This window comes from Strigops habroptila, chromosome 4 (assembly GCF_004027225.2).
Source record: "Strigops habroptila isolate Jane chromosome 4, bStrHab1.2.pri, whole genome shotgun sequence".
Classification (NCBI taxonomy): Eukaryota; Metazoa; Chordata; class Aves; order Psittaciformes; family Psittacidae; genus Strigops; species Strigops habroptila.
The window spans coordinates 34,689,165-34,703,371 of record NC_046358.1 but is presented as its reverse complement, the minus strand read 5'-3'; the positions used below and the strand labels follow the sequence as shown (position 1 = coordinate 34,703,371).

The 14,207-nt window shown below is 45.9% G+C and overlaps 1 protein-coding gene across 6 annotated transcripts in view; it reads left to right on the top strand.

Moving 5' to 3' along the window:
* ADCK1 (aarF domain containing kinase 1) overlaps positions 1-14,207 on the top strand; it is a 76,444-nt gene that overhangs the window by 23,010 nt on the left and 39,227 nt on the right. For all 6 annotated transcript variants that reach the window (XM_030483167.1, XM_030483170.1, XM_030483172.1 and 3 more), the window contains one exon: positions 8,292-8,495. In XM_030483167.1, coding sequence (XP_030339027.1) covers positions 8,292-8,495 — 204 coding nt within the window. The remainder of the gene's footprint in view (positions 1-8,291; positions 8,496-14,207) is intronic.

Sequence of the window (14,207 nt, the reverse complement as noted above, 5' to 3'; positions counted from 1 at the left end):
GAAATGTGCTCACCTGGGTTTGGAAAAAGTCCCTCATGATCTCCAGGGAAGTTTTGCGCAAATCATGAAACATGTGTGCTTTAATTTCAGCTGCCTTCAGCACTGGTGATTCAAGGCCACAGCACCATCACCAGATTTCAGTTGCCTGACACAGGTTCACTGTGTATATCCTTCCATTTGTACAGAGTTCATTGGCCATCCTGCTAGTTGTATGACTCCTTGCTCCTGTGTTTGTGAAACTGAGAGGCTAAGAAATTGTCACTTTAATCTAGGCAATCATCTCTGTCCTTTATCCTTTGCAAGCTATAAAGCTCCCTTCTCACTTCCTGGCTGTCCCAGTGGCAACCAACTTGTTGTGCCAGAATATCTGAAGGATCTTGATTTCTGCTAGGACTATTTTGAGCTATGGAAGTCAAAACTGAGAATGAGGAGGATGCCTTTTTAACCAGGGTTTGCACCAAGGGGAGCTAACTAAAAAGTGTAGGTCTGAAAAGGTAACAATGTTCCTGCCTAAGTGGGAACATATGGAATGCCCTACGGTCATATGGGCAGAGAGCCATAGGTAAATCTTTAGGAATGGTATACATAATTTACACAAATAATGAATTACTAGATAGTGGGGTACATTGCACCAGGAGTTACTCCAATTCCAAAGATGAGGATGTGTCCATGATCAGCAGTATGATCAGTTAGTATAGTGTTAGGAAGCATTTGAATGGGAAATATCGGGTGTACCTAGGAACGAGGTTTTGTAAAAGGCAGGCAGGAAAGATAATACAAAAAGGAGGCAATAACAATTCCATTTAGAGTTGTGTGTCTCCCTGCAGCATCCCTGCTGTCAGTCAGTTTGATTACCAGGCTGATAGTGAAGGCTATAGTAGTTTATATTAACTGTATGCTTATATAGATCTCTTGGAAGAGATAACAGCCCCTTAGATGCAACTACGCTGTCATTGCAATGGGTTCTGTGTTTTCTATTGCTGTTTTTAAAGCACCCAAGTACCCTATTCACTTCACCAGTAGCTATGTCCTCCCTAAACATCTTCACAGGTCTTTTCGTGTAGCACTTAATTTCAGTCTGTCACTGTGGTAGTGTCACTGTCCACTGAGGTGGACATCCTTTCATTCCTCTCTGGTTTGTGCTGTCCTGGGTTATCTAGAGCTGTTCTGTAGTTTTACCAGTTGTGTGCATATGACCCTGTCATTATCAGGGGTGAAAGAGAAAAGGGCTGTGGCCAGATTCCTCTCCTATCTTCTCTGACATGTCTTCTCTCCCTCCCTGACTTACCGTGTTTTAGGGATACCCACTACAGAGGTGTGATGACCTCTTCTCTTCCCTCTGTATGGAGTCCAAGGGACAGCCTGGCTCTTCCAGTCCAGTCTCCTGCTACTGCAGGTATGCCTGGAAGAGCTGTCTCATCCAGGATGGCTGACAGCATATATGCCTGACACGCTTCCACACACTGTGTGCCACAGGATACTTCCCAGCATCCCAGAGGCTTAATGTGAAAGAATAAGCAGCAGTTGTGCTATGGCATGGGAGGAAAGCAGGAGTCAATCACGAATGTCCCAAGTTCTTGCAATGGCAGGTAATTTAGTAAATACAGAAGATCCTTGGAAGCAGGTTGAACCCCAGCAGAAGGGGTGACTGATTTAACCGGAATGTGGGAGCTGAATACACTAAATAAAGTTCTTTAAAGATTTTGATAATGCACCCGTTTGCATTCTGTCTCTCACTGTGGGCAATCAATAGGGTAATTTTTGTCTTGATGCCTTGAGCAAGAGTGTTTAAAGCCCTTTAGACATTTTATTACATGTAATGTCCTTATGAGTCTGTAAAATGGGGATAGCAATCCTGAGTTTTGTAAAGAGCTTTATAAAAGCACTTTTAGACATGAAAAGCTCCATATAGAATTGCATATGGTTGTTCTATCATAAATGTCTAAAGCCTTTCTGAATTCCATTAAACTCTTGGCTTCTCTGTCCTCTGACAGCGAGTGCCACTGGTTAATGCTGCACTGTGCAAGATGGGATGTAAAAAAAACCCCACTTTTAAAAGGTTGTTGTTTTGTGGAATGCTTTATTATTTCCTGTTTTGTGAGGCTGGAACTAGGAATGGGAGATTTTATTTTTATTATTTCATACCACTCCTCTCTCTTATGCATCAACTCTCTCTAATCTGAACAGTCCCTGAACATTTCAGATCTCTTTTTTTATAGACTCTTTTCAAGTCCATGATTGTATTTTCCTTGTCCTTCTCTATCCTATTTTTTTTTTCCCCTATACCTCTTTTTGTGATGGGATGTCCAGAATCCAAGGTGAGGTTGTGCTTTCAATTTATACAATGGCATTTTGATATTTTTAGTGTTTTTCTCTTTTTCTCTCTTAACACAGTCAAACAGCTTGTTTGGGTTTTTCTGACCCCCACTGTGCATTGAGCAGGTGCCTTCACTGAGCCGTCCACAACAATGTGATACAAGTGTTGGGTGGTTACAGTTAATTTAGAGTCCATCAGCATGTGCAGGTGGGATAAATTGCACCTTCCAATATGTGTAACCTTACAGCCATCTATGCTGAGGGTGATCTGCCAGTGTATTAATTGTTCACCTATCTTTGGTAGGGACCTGGCAGAACTTATTTCTCCATAGTGGTGAATAATTTTTGTTGCATCTCATGGAATTTTTGTCACTGCACCCTCTTCTCCTTTGCCAGATCACTAGCAGGGAAATGAAACCTTGGCGTAAGAATGGATGTAATGGGGCACTCTGCTGTTTGCTTAGGACAACGATGCAGGCCAACCCATTTCAGCTCATTCTGGCTCGTGGGTGCTGCTTGGACCTGTTTCCGTTTTCATCACATTTCTCAGTGTTTCCAGTGCTAGTTCAGCCTTACTGGAAGTGACAACATTGCAGGTGGTAAATAGACAGGGCTTCTGCAGTATCACCCTGTCTAAAAGAGCTCAGAGCAGGTTGAAATGAAGCTGTGGTAAAAACATCACAAAACTTGCAGCCTTGGCCTAACTAGAGAGTCCCCCACTGCTGCTGTCTGTAGTGCTGGGCTTGGTGTTGCAGAGAAGGAATTCTGAGCTGGGAATGGGGTAAAATGAACAAATGATGTTCTTGCATCTTCTCCAATAATTACTCAGTTTTCTTTTCAGTCCTTGTTAGGGAATTTATTGAAAGCCACTTGAAAGTCTCATTAAATTATCTCCCTTTTCTCTTCTGTTGGCTATTGCATTAACATGCTCAGAGTATTTTGGTGGACTGGTGAAGAATTATTTTTTTCCTCTCAAAATCCCTGTTGGCTTTTTTCCGTCATACCACATTTAGCTAGATGATTTTTAGTACTCTCTATAATTATCGTCTCGATTAATTTAGTTGATACAGAATAAAAGCTTGCAGGACTATAATTTCCTAGATTACTCTGGATTTTTCTTAAAAATGGGGCAACATTTGTTCCCCTTTAGTCCTCTGGAAGCTGACAGTTTTAATATGTGATCTCATTTTTATTATAATTATTAGCATCTTGGCTGCTTTTTGAATTAATCTATACTTTTTGTATGATTGAAGTTTTCAAGGTATTTTCTGGAGACATCTTCCTTGAAATGCTGTCCTGGAGAGTGTATCTTACCAGGACATTGTAAGTAGCAATGGGCAGGCTTCTCCTCAGCATCCTGCCTCACGCAGGGAATTGACTGCAGCAGGAGAATCATAGAATGGTTTGGGTTGGAAGGGACCTTAAAGATCATCCAGTTCTAACCCCCCTTCCACTAAACCAGTTTGCTCAAAGGCCTATTCAGCCTTGCCTTGAACACTTCCAGGGGTGGGGTATCCACAACTTCTTTGGGCAACCTGTGCCAGTGTCTCATCACCCTCACAGTAAAGAATTTCTTCCTAACATCTAATCTAAATCTCCCCTCTTTAAACTTGTCCTATCACTACATGCCCTTGTAAAAAGTCCCTCTCCAGATTTCTTGTAGGCTCCCTTTAAGGTCTCCCCAGAGCCTTCTCTTCTCCAGGCTGAATAAGCCCAACTCTCTCAGCCTGTCTTCATTGGAGAGGTTCTCCAGCCCTATGATCATCTTTGTGTACCCTCCTATGGACTTGCTCTAGTAAGTCCACATCCTTCCTATGCTGGGGGCCCCAGAGCTGGACGCAGTATTGCAGGTGGGGTGTCACGGGATGGTGCCTCCTTTCTCTTGCTCGGTCTCGTGAGTGGGCATCACGTGGTGTGGAGCTGTTACTGCTCACCTGTATAAGAGTGCTCTCTGGCATGGAGGTGAGAGGAGGGACAGCCCTTCTAGCCCTGAGCTCTGGGTGAAATCCAGCCTGACATCCTTTGTGAAATGTCTGTGTCCACATGTTCCTGGAGGCAGCACTCATCACCAGGCATTTCTGGTGACTTGTTTGTTATGTCTTTGACTAACTGTGTTTCAATTTTTTTCTCTGCATTCCTAATCCTCGTTTCACGTTTTGCCAGCTGTGAATATGCCCTTCAGGGTTAGAATGACTTTTCTGAGAGCTTTTTCATACGAGTAGTGGCTTCCACCACATACCTTACTGTCTCTAGTGGCCTTTCTGAGCCCTTTTGTCACTATGTATGTCACCAGATACTCAAGTTTTCACCCGTATATTTTAACCTTGGTATTTATTTTCTTCTGAATTAATTCCTTTATTTTTAAGACCAGATTAGCATCTGCTAATCTCTGACACTTGCATGTCTGATGCTCTGAAGAGCAATTCTTTGCCAAGGTCTCTGTGAGTAAAGGCTTCTTCAGAAGCATCAAAATGACTTGAGAAGCCAGGTCTGCTTGTACACCAAGGGTAAATTAAAAAATGTCCCTTTGCAGCTCCTTGATAGCTGAGTATGTGCTTCATCCCAGAGGTGCCTCCTCTCCATACCTAACAATTGTTACTTTCACTGTAGCCCATATGGAACAATTTTAATAATCAATGTTAATCCCAATCTACCAGGGTTTAGGTAAACCACGTGAGTGGCCAATGGAGAATTTGTCCTGCTCACGTTCAGGGAAAGGGAATGACACAGAAGGAGATGTCCATGTGGACTGAGGAAAGAACCATATACACACTCCAGACAGCAGTTGTGATCTGAAGTGCTTCCTGAGGGAGGCTTATTCTTGGTAATCCTCAGTACATGAAATGCTTCCTTTTTCTGCAGTGTGCTCTTAGGCATGATGCAGACAAGCGGCTCCGTGTCTAACTAGCTGTTTTTCTCAGCTCTTTTCCCTGGTAAGAAGAGTCTTCAGGTATTGCTTGTGCAGCAAAGAGCAGTATCTTGTGAGATTTCTTGGAGAAAAGCTCTGAGCCATTCTGGGGGTTTCTGTTTACGCTGCAGTTTCTTCAAGCTAGGACAGAAATATGGGTCAACAGTACTGGACATAGTAGTGGGAATGTGGCATTCTTACTTTGCCTGTGATTAGGAGAAGGTCGTCTATCACAGAAAAAGGTGCTGCTTCTGGACCATGACCTCGCTTGGAGAGATACAGGCAATTAATAAATAGTGTTATGAACATTTTTCTGCTAGAATTCCTGATCTGGTTGATAAGAAAAGAGACCTTGGAAGCTGCATTAACAGTCCTGCTTTATTCTCACTGTACTTCTGCCTTTAATACGGACTGGAGTTTTGTAAAATGTAAGGCTACAGATAGATTTCCTTCTTCTGAGACAAGCTGCCTGGTCGTCTTCTGTCTCTCTAGCAGATGCAGGAGCTGGCATTCCCTGGTCCAGAAAGCCAGCCAGGGCAGCTGTCTTGGGAGTTTTAGCCAAGCCACCTGTGAGAGCATGGTGGATGGTGCTGTGCATGGGGGTTTTGTTCTGTGTTGTTCCTGGAGCCTTCTGTAAGGATGCTCTTGTCTCTCTTGGCCAAGTCTGCTGTGTCCATGAGGCCAACTGGGTTCTCTACAGGATGGATTAGTTTGGGAAGGCCAAAATTTCCTCTCTCCTTCTAGTGGAGGAGAGGCTATTTCAGCCTCCTTCTTAGCAGTGACTGACATGAAGATACACCCTACCTCCAAGTGTGTCTACAATGAGTTGCATTTTCAGCTACGAGGGTTTTCCATCCTGTTTTTTCCATCTCCCTTGCGATCCCCGTGGTGTGGGTAGGTGCATTGGAGCCAGCACCACTGCCCCGAGCTGGCTGCCCAGCCTCGTGCCCAGCACCATGCTACAGCCCCAGTGTTGCCACTGCTCTGCCGAGTCATGCCACAGCCTGGGTCATTTGATGGGCTCCTGCTGTGCCTGGGAGAGGTTGCAGGGCTCTGCTGGTACCTGCTCAGTGCTGGGGTTTTGGAACACATCTGCAAGGAGCCTCACCACTGTTTCCTCCCGGTGGGTTCCTGATGCTGGTTGCTCAAGGCAATGGGCTGTGGCTGCCCAATGCCTCGAGGAGGGTGGCTGGCCACCGCTCTCCTTCCCTTTCCCCATCGCTTGCTGCTGGCGGGTGATTTCCTCCACAGCTGGAGGCAGCGAGCAGAGGGTGATTACTAGAGCTGCATAAAAGCTGTTTCCCTGTAATGGGCTGCGCTCCCAGTGCTGTGACAAACTACCCAGCTGCTCTGGCTCCCTCCCTTCTACTGCCATTCTCTTTCATCCCATTACTCCCTCCCTGGTTTTCTTGCTCTTCTTCTCTTTCACAGCTTCCTTTCCTTGTCCCCTTTTGGCCTGATTTTGCCCCCGCTGCACGCAGGGGAGGAGAGCAGGGAAGCAGCCAGGGCAGAGGGTTGCTTTTTACAGCAGGAGATTTAAAGCTGGTGTGTAAAATGCAGCACAATAATACAGGAGATTTCAGGCACGCTCATTGCCTACATATTTGCGAGTGCTTTTCAGCAGGCAATATGCAGGGGGAAGCTGATTCATATCGCACGGATTATACTTGCCCATGCATGCCTACCTAGGAAAGTGTGTGTGTGCATGTGTGCATCAAGCTGTTAAGTCTGGCATGCTGAGTGTGAGACTTGCTTTCTCCTCACACTCCCTTAGGCCTGTGTTTCGTGCAGTTGCAGCTCAGCACCCAGTCTGTCCCCTGACGTGTTCCCAAATGTGAGACACTTGCCCTGTCCCATGATGCGACACAGCACTGCTTTGCATGGAGGGCAAAGACAGCCACTACATATGTGTGTGTGTGGTGTTCATGCATGTTTTGGTGGAGTCCCTCACCACAGGATCTTGGGCAGATGAGGTCTGCAGACACATGATTTGATCTTCAGTGACCTTCTGACACAGAAGCTGGAGGAATTAGGAGTGTCTGTGCAGATAGGTGTCAGGCATTAACAGGAGGTGGGTGTGGAGTTATTTTTTTGTCATTGATTTCTTTATATTCTATTAATGTCTCAGGGTAAACTTATCTGAAGTTTATTAAAGAATATCGAGTATAGCTGTGTCCTTGGCAGGAAGCTTTTCTAGTGAGAGTAATAAAGGCAGAATAAATCATTGCCACTAAAGGATGTGGTGGCTTGTCAGTTCTTGAGAGGTGGAATGAATCTCAGGAGCTGAAATCCAGACCAGGCAAGTAGTTGGTGATGGATTTTGTCGTTTGGTGGCTGCATTTTGGCCAATGTGAGCAAAACTGGCAAGTCGTCTAATTCTTGGTTGCTAAAATCACTGTCACTGCAGACTTTCTTTGCAGTGTAAGCAGTAAGACCAAGCCCTGGCTGAACTGGAGGGATGTAATTTCCCCCATGTGTGTGTCAGAGTGAGCTGAGGAGGATGGAGGGCTGTCCCCATACTGTCCTTCTCACTGCCAAATAGATATCTATAGTTTTGATTTGTAACAGATTCTTCTTCCAAGCTCCTGGAATTTTCTGGGATGGTACCTGTAGTTCTCACTTGAATTCACTGCACTCACACCAAGACTCTAGCATACATGGTTGTGGTCCTGACTTTTGTCTTTTGACAAGAGGTTCCCAAACTGTGCGTTGTAGCAGTGGATCACAGTGACAAACCAGTGCTGCCCTATGGCTAGACATCATATTCTGTGCCAGGATGTAGCCCTGGACAGAGCCAAAACCTAATGTGCCATCACTGGTCATGGTGCCTTTACAAACAAGTGTCGAGGCCCCTTATACTCTGGAGTGTCTTGTCCTCATCAGCTTCAGCCCTTCTGAATCAAGCCAGAGACCTAATGCTTAGCTGGCACATTAGATGATGATGCCCAAAATCAAGGAAGGAAATCTCTAGTCTGTTTAAATACTGGACAAATAAAAGGTACCTATGTGGATGTGTGCATGTTGCAGACAGCAAAAGGGTTTGGCTGATCTTCTGGTCTCCTTGCAGGTGCATCTGCGCTCTGCTGAGCGCCTCCGGAAGCTGTGCTGTGTCAACCGAGGCACCTTCATCAAGGTGGGACAGCACCTAGGAGCACTTGACTACCTGCTGCCTGAGGAATACACCCGCACCCTCAAAGTGCTGCACAACCAGGCCCCACAGAGCACCCGGCAGGAGATTGAGCAAGTTATCCGCGAGGATCTCGGCAAAGAGGTAGGGGCAGCCATAGCCTTTGTTGGTTTCTCAGACCTCAGCAAGCCCTGGGCAGCGAGAGGAAGGAGCAAACAGGTCCCTGGTGGCTCTCAGTTGCAAGAGATATCAAGGGGAGATATACCTTCTCCTTGCCACTGGGAGACTGCTATGCAAATCTTCCCTGTCCATTGATGGGCATTATTGGCAAGACGAGGAAAGGAGAAGGTAACCGAAGATTAAGGGTGTGAAAGCTGCCAGGTGGAAACGGCAAGACTCAGCAGAGCAGCATACCCCAGAGGTTATGCCAAGACTAACAGGTTTGCTGGAGCTCAGGACGGAGGGCCATTTGCAACACTGAGGGGTGGGAGCTGGAGGTGTTGAAGTTCAGGACAAAGATATATTAGCAGAGCTCTGTGAGGGACGGCTCTTCTCCCCTGGCTAGACTCATTCCAGATAGCACTGACAGCCCTTTACTTTCTCAAGCCCCTAATTAACCCCCAAAGAAAATAATGGCATAAATCACTTTTGGTGCTTGCAGTCAGGTAACACAGTAGCCTAGGAGTTTGTGTCACCATTAACCCTCAGCAGCTCACAGCACTGGGATCAGAGCTAGGTGCCTGTGTTCATTAGATATAAGGGAAGTAACCACAGTATTTAGAGAGGGTGTTCTGCTACTCTGCATCTTGTCCCTTACAAGATGAGGGTCCCCTCACACTCCAGCCCAGGTTGAGGGAATACGTTTCAAGGAGCACAACTGACATGATGAGATGGAGGCAGGAGGCAACAGTGTGCAAAGGTAGAGGAGGTTCATGTGAGCAGGAGGAAGACAGAAGGTTGAAGAAGAGAAACAGCATGTGCATTTGTTTTTGCTTATAGAGGTATGTGGGGCTATTTTGAGTTGTTCTGGGCTGTCTGACTCTGTGGTAAGGAGGTATGGGGGGAATGTGAGGTGAAGTATTTGCACCTAGTGAGTATATTATGGGGAGATTTGCATGGGGTGGGTCTGCCTATACATAGTTTAAGGGTCTAGGTATTGTCTAGCCAGGAATGGCAGTATTTCTCTGCAGTTTAATGGCAGAGTTAATGTCAGCCTCTGACCTGTAAGATGCCCTCTCTCTCAGCACTGCCTCCTTGTAGCACAGCTGGTACCAGCTGTGTTTCATACATCAGTGGGTAGATGGAGCAGGGCAGGTTGGCTGCTCCCTGCAGACCCCTGCTGCTCCATGGGCCTTCATCGTACAGTCTCCCCTGCACAGGAGCTGTAGAAAGCCACCCTGAGGTTGGCCCCCATTAAGTTACCACAGCAGCCACCTCTGGCTCAATTTGTGTGGTGTCTCTCAGAGGCTGAGGCCAGTGCTCGGAGGTGGGCCCTTTTCTTTTCTCACAAGTGCATATTCAGCTGCCACTGATACGCCCTGGTGTGTCTTTCAGCTTTTTGGGTGCTAGATGAACCCTCCATGTCTCATTGATTCCCAGCGAGGCAGCTCAAATCCAGTCTCCACAGCAGCCTTCCTTCTTAGCATTCACTTCAGCCACATGGGCAGTGCTGGGCAATATTTAATTTTAAAGAGACAGAGAGAAGGAGAAAAAAAAGGTAGAAATGGGAAGAAAGGAGTAGAGAGGAAATGCTAATGAGAGAGAGCGAGCGATGATAAAAGAGAGAAATTAAGAGAATGACATAGAAATAAAGGAGCTGGTGAAACTGGGCAATATTAAAAGCGGAGGTAAATGGCCATGTCCATTAGTTACCAAATCAAGGTATTTAAAAACAGAAAGGATTTGGAGAATGTAATGCACCAGTGTTGTCTTTGCTGGAGCCAGAAGACTTAATAGGTTTACTTCAGGAACAAATTTAATTCCAGTGTAACTACATCCTCAGTACATTTTAAATATGATATATTTAGCTGAAATACAGATGGAAGAAGGTCAAGGTGGACTGTTAGGACAGAGGAGACTGCAAACAGGGATCCTGAAACCTTCCCCCTTGGGGCCAGCATCACCCCTGGGAACTCGCACTTGAATTCAAATAGAAGAGAAAATGAGGGAACCTGGGTCTAACCCTGCTGCTCTCAAATACAAATAGCAACTGGAAATACAGATATAGCTAGGGAGGAATGTGACAAGCTGACAAATTAGGCAAGAGCTTGCAAAAGGGTGTGCAGATCAAAAAAAGCCAATTTTGTGTATAGAAGCATTGTATCTTCAGTCAATTAGGAACAGTCTCTCTTCTGATGTGACCTACTCCTGATAATCTTATCAGAGGCTTGGATGTTTGACAAATGGAGTGGTTTTGTGGCAAAACTGGTGTAAATGGAGACCATGCCAATGGGGCTGATCTTTCAGCAAAGACAGAGGGCTTGTGAGGTAGGTTTACACCAGTTCAACATGGCCCTGTTGTCACCATGCAGACTTATGTGACACCCTGCTGATGGGGGATCTCCCATTCTAAGCCAGCATGATGGCTGGAGACAGGGAGCCATAGCATGTAGCTCTGTTACATGAGCTAATGAACTGATTTAAGGGCAAATGGCATGTGTGCTGATCTGACAGAGAAGGAGAAGCATCACATATACTGACTAGTGAGTTGTCCTGTCAAACCCCGTTTTAAGTCTAGGCAGAATCTGTGTACCTATCAGAAATCATTGGGATAAAAATAATCAGTAGGGAGCAGATGCTGTCTTTCTAATCTAAGCCATAGTGGTTTGGCTAAATGATGGTGGGAAGTGATCATTGTCTTGAGTCTTGTATGCAAGAAATTGAAGTGGGGGGATTCTCAGGGCAACACGAGTAGTAGCCATGGAAGAGGCTGGTCAAAGAAATCTTTACAATGACTCCTGAAAACGATCACCAGCAAGATCATAGTGTCTTTTGGCGAAATGGTGGAGACACCACAGGTTGGACTTTTTCTGGGTATATTCCTTGGAGCAGTTGCGAAAAGCTATGTGCATAAGAATGGCTGATGTGATATGAATGAGAGTCTCTCCTACCTCTGTTTTCATCTTCCTTGCTTGAACAAGATTCTGAAAGTGAAAATGTTTCAAGTGTGGAAAATGAAAATGAAGTGGTGTGTTCTTTTGAGTTTGCTGTGCCCCAGGAAGGCCGAGAGGCAGTACAGGCTCCATTGGGAGAACACGCTATGTGTGTGAATGTGTTGGTTCTAGGGCTTGCTTTGTTCAAAGTTGGGAGAAAGGGCTGGGGAGAGCCCAGAGGTCAAGTCTTATCTCTGCTGAAGCCAAACTGTATAAAGGGCTTAAATAGATGGAAAGACAGTCATTTGGAAAGATGTCAGTCTAGCTCTGCTTTGTGGGAATGCAGGTAATGGGAAGTAGTTTCTAATTGCTTGAATAGCCAGCACCTCCAAGGAGACCATAGTTTTCATCCACTGTTAATTGTAGCTTTTACCTGTTGTCCAAGGACTGTTTTGCCATTTGTAAGAAACCTCCTGCAGCCATACAGTAATGGAGCTTGCTGATTGAGCAGGGCAGGATATGTCAACAGTTTGACTGTGATTTGTAAGCAAAGCACATGTGGTAGAGGAACTTCCTGTGCTGGATTTGTGAAGCAGGATGCATTTTCACAATGATGTTTGGAGAATCCAGCTTTAGATAAAGGTCTTTGCTGTCTTTGGATTCCTACTGTTGTATCTGGTATGGCACCAGTGCTGCACAGTAAGAAACAGATATTCCTCATCTGAGAAGTCATTCATTGTCCCTGCAGCAAAACTGTGGCTAAGAGTGGTACTGCTCTTTGTTCCTCCAGTTTAAATTGCTCCCAAGATTCTCAAGGTTGGATACACAAGTGTTATTCATCCACTGTTGAAATGTACCCATATACACCTGGAAGCATGGTCACTGCGATGATGTGCAGCAATACCACATGGCCATTTGACAGGGAGGGACAAAAACCGTATGCCCGTGTGAACCTGCTATGAGAAAGATTTAAAATGAGGCCACAGCAAGGTGCTAATTCCCACAGCAAGAGCCTTCTCTGCCCTGGAACTGTTGGAGTATGAGAAAAGACAGAGGGAATGGAAGAGACTCCTTTGTTTACTCCTATTTCTGTACACATTCTTGGTACGGCATGGCAGCCTTTGCTGTGCCAGTGACAGGGAGAAGGATGGACTGATTCCCTTCCTTCTGGAACTGTTGGTTAGCATTTTAAGCTCTGGTGAGACATATGCTTACTTCTGATTTGCAGAACTATTGAAGCAGTGTTCAGCCCTATGGGAGAGCAGCTAGGCCTTCAATAGGCTGTTTGGTATTACACTCCATGTCATACAGCATGTAAGTTGTTCCCAAGGGAATATGAGCCACTTTCTGTAGGTGGCTCCCTATGTTGCCCTAGAGAAGATGCGTTTACCCTGCCAGATCACAAGGTCTTCAGGTCATGATGCTGCAGATCCTGTTATAGCCCCAGAAAGCCTCTTCCCATGCTGGCAGTGTTGTCTAACCCATCCGCAATGCCAGGACATTTGCCTGCTTCCTCTGGTGTTACACAGCCTTGTGGTTGAGTGCTCTTCCCCAAAGCCCTGATGCATGGCACAGTCAGTGCAAATTCATGGTTGCCTGGGGCTGTGGGACTGATGCTGAATGGCTCTACTGAACACCCAGGTCTCCCATAGCTTGTGATTCTGATTCTGCCCTTAAGTACCCCGCCCCAGCATCTCTGTGCTGGGGTGCTATGTGAAGTTGGCCCTTGCATGCATCGCTAGCAGACATGGGAAAACTAGATTTGGGTCAGCAAGTGTCTCTTCTGCCTGCTATGGGTGTTGTATACATCACAGGAATTCTTCTCTTCCTACCCACCCACCATTACCCACCAGAGTGGAGGCTGGGCTGTGGTGGCTATTGTATACATCACAGGAAATATACATTATATACATCACAGGAAATATACATTATATACATCACAGGAAATCTTCTCTTCCTATTACCCACCGTTACCCACCAGAGTGGAGGCTTGGCTGTGGTGGCTATTACTCTTGACAGTATGAGGGGCTGAGAAGTGGGACAGGAGGATTTGGCCCTTCACCCACCCCTCTGAGCCTCTCTCAGTAGGCCCTGACAGGCTTCCAAGCAGCCGTCAATAAAAAACACATTTGGATTAAAACTATAATGAGGAATAAAAAAACTTCACATTTTTTTTCAATAACTCAGGATATAAAAAAGAGATTTTTATCAATTATGAAAAGGATTTTGGCCATAAAAAGGTAATTTAAAGAGTCTGAGATGGATGGTGAATAGCATTAATGTCACCCAGAACAAATGGGCCCGCATTACTCAACTGAAAGGCCGGAACTGTTGCCTGCGCGGGTCCTGCTGCTGCTGCAGCATCTGCTGTGCTCTCCCTGCCCTGTCTCTGTTAAGAGGCCCCAGTCACTGTCAGATCTCAGTGTATACCAAGCTCTGGTGTACGCAGTAGCTTCCCAGAGCCACTGCTCCTTTGCTAAGGGCAGATGGGAAAACCAAACAGGGAGCTTCATATGGCTCAGGTAGCCAACCTTGCTTTGTTCCTTGTGTCGCTGCTTGCTCCATTTGCAAGCTCCAGTGTTACTGACCCTTAGTGTCATGCCAAGGACGACCTGGTGTCCTTATTGCCAGGGGAGCTTTGAGACAGGGTACTCCTCCTTCCATGTTTTTTTCTCTGCCCACAGGTCCTCAGAGAGCATCTGGCTGAGTCCTGCTCATGGCAGCCTCTTCCTGGGTGCTGTAAGCCCTATTGCCTAAGAGAGGG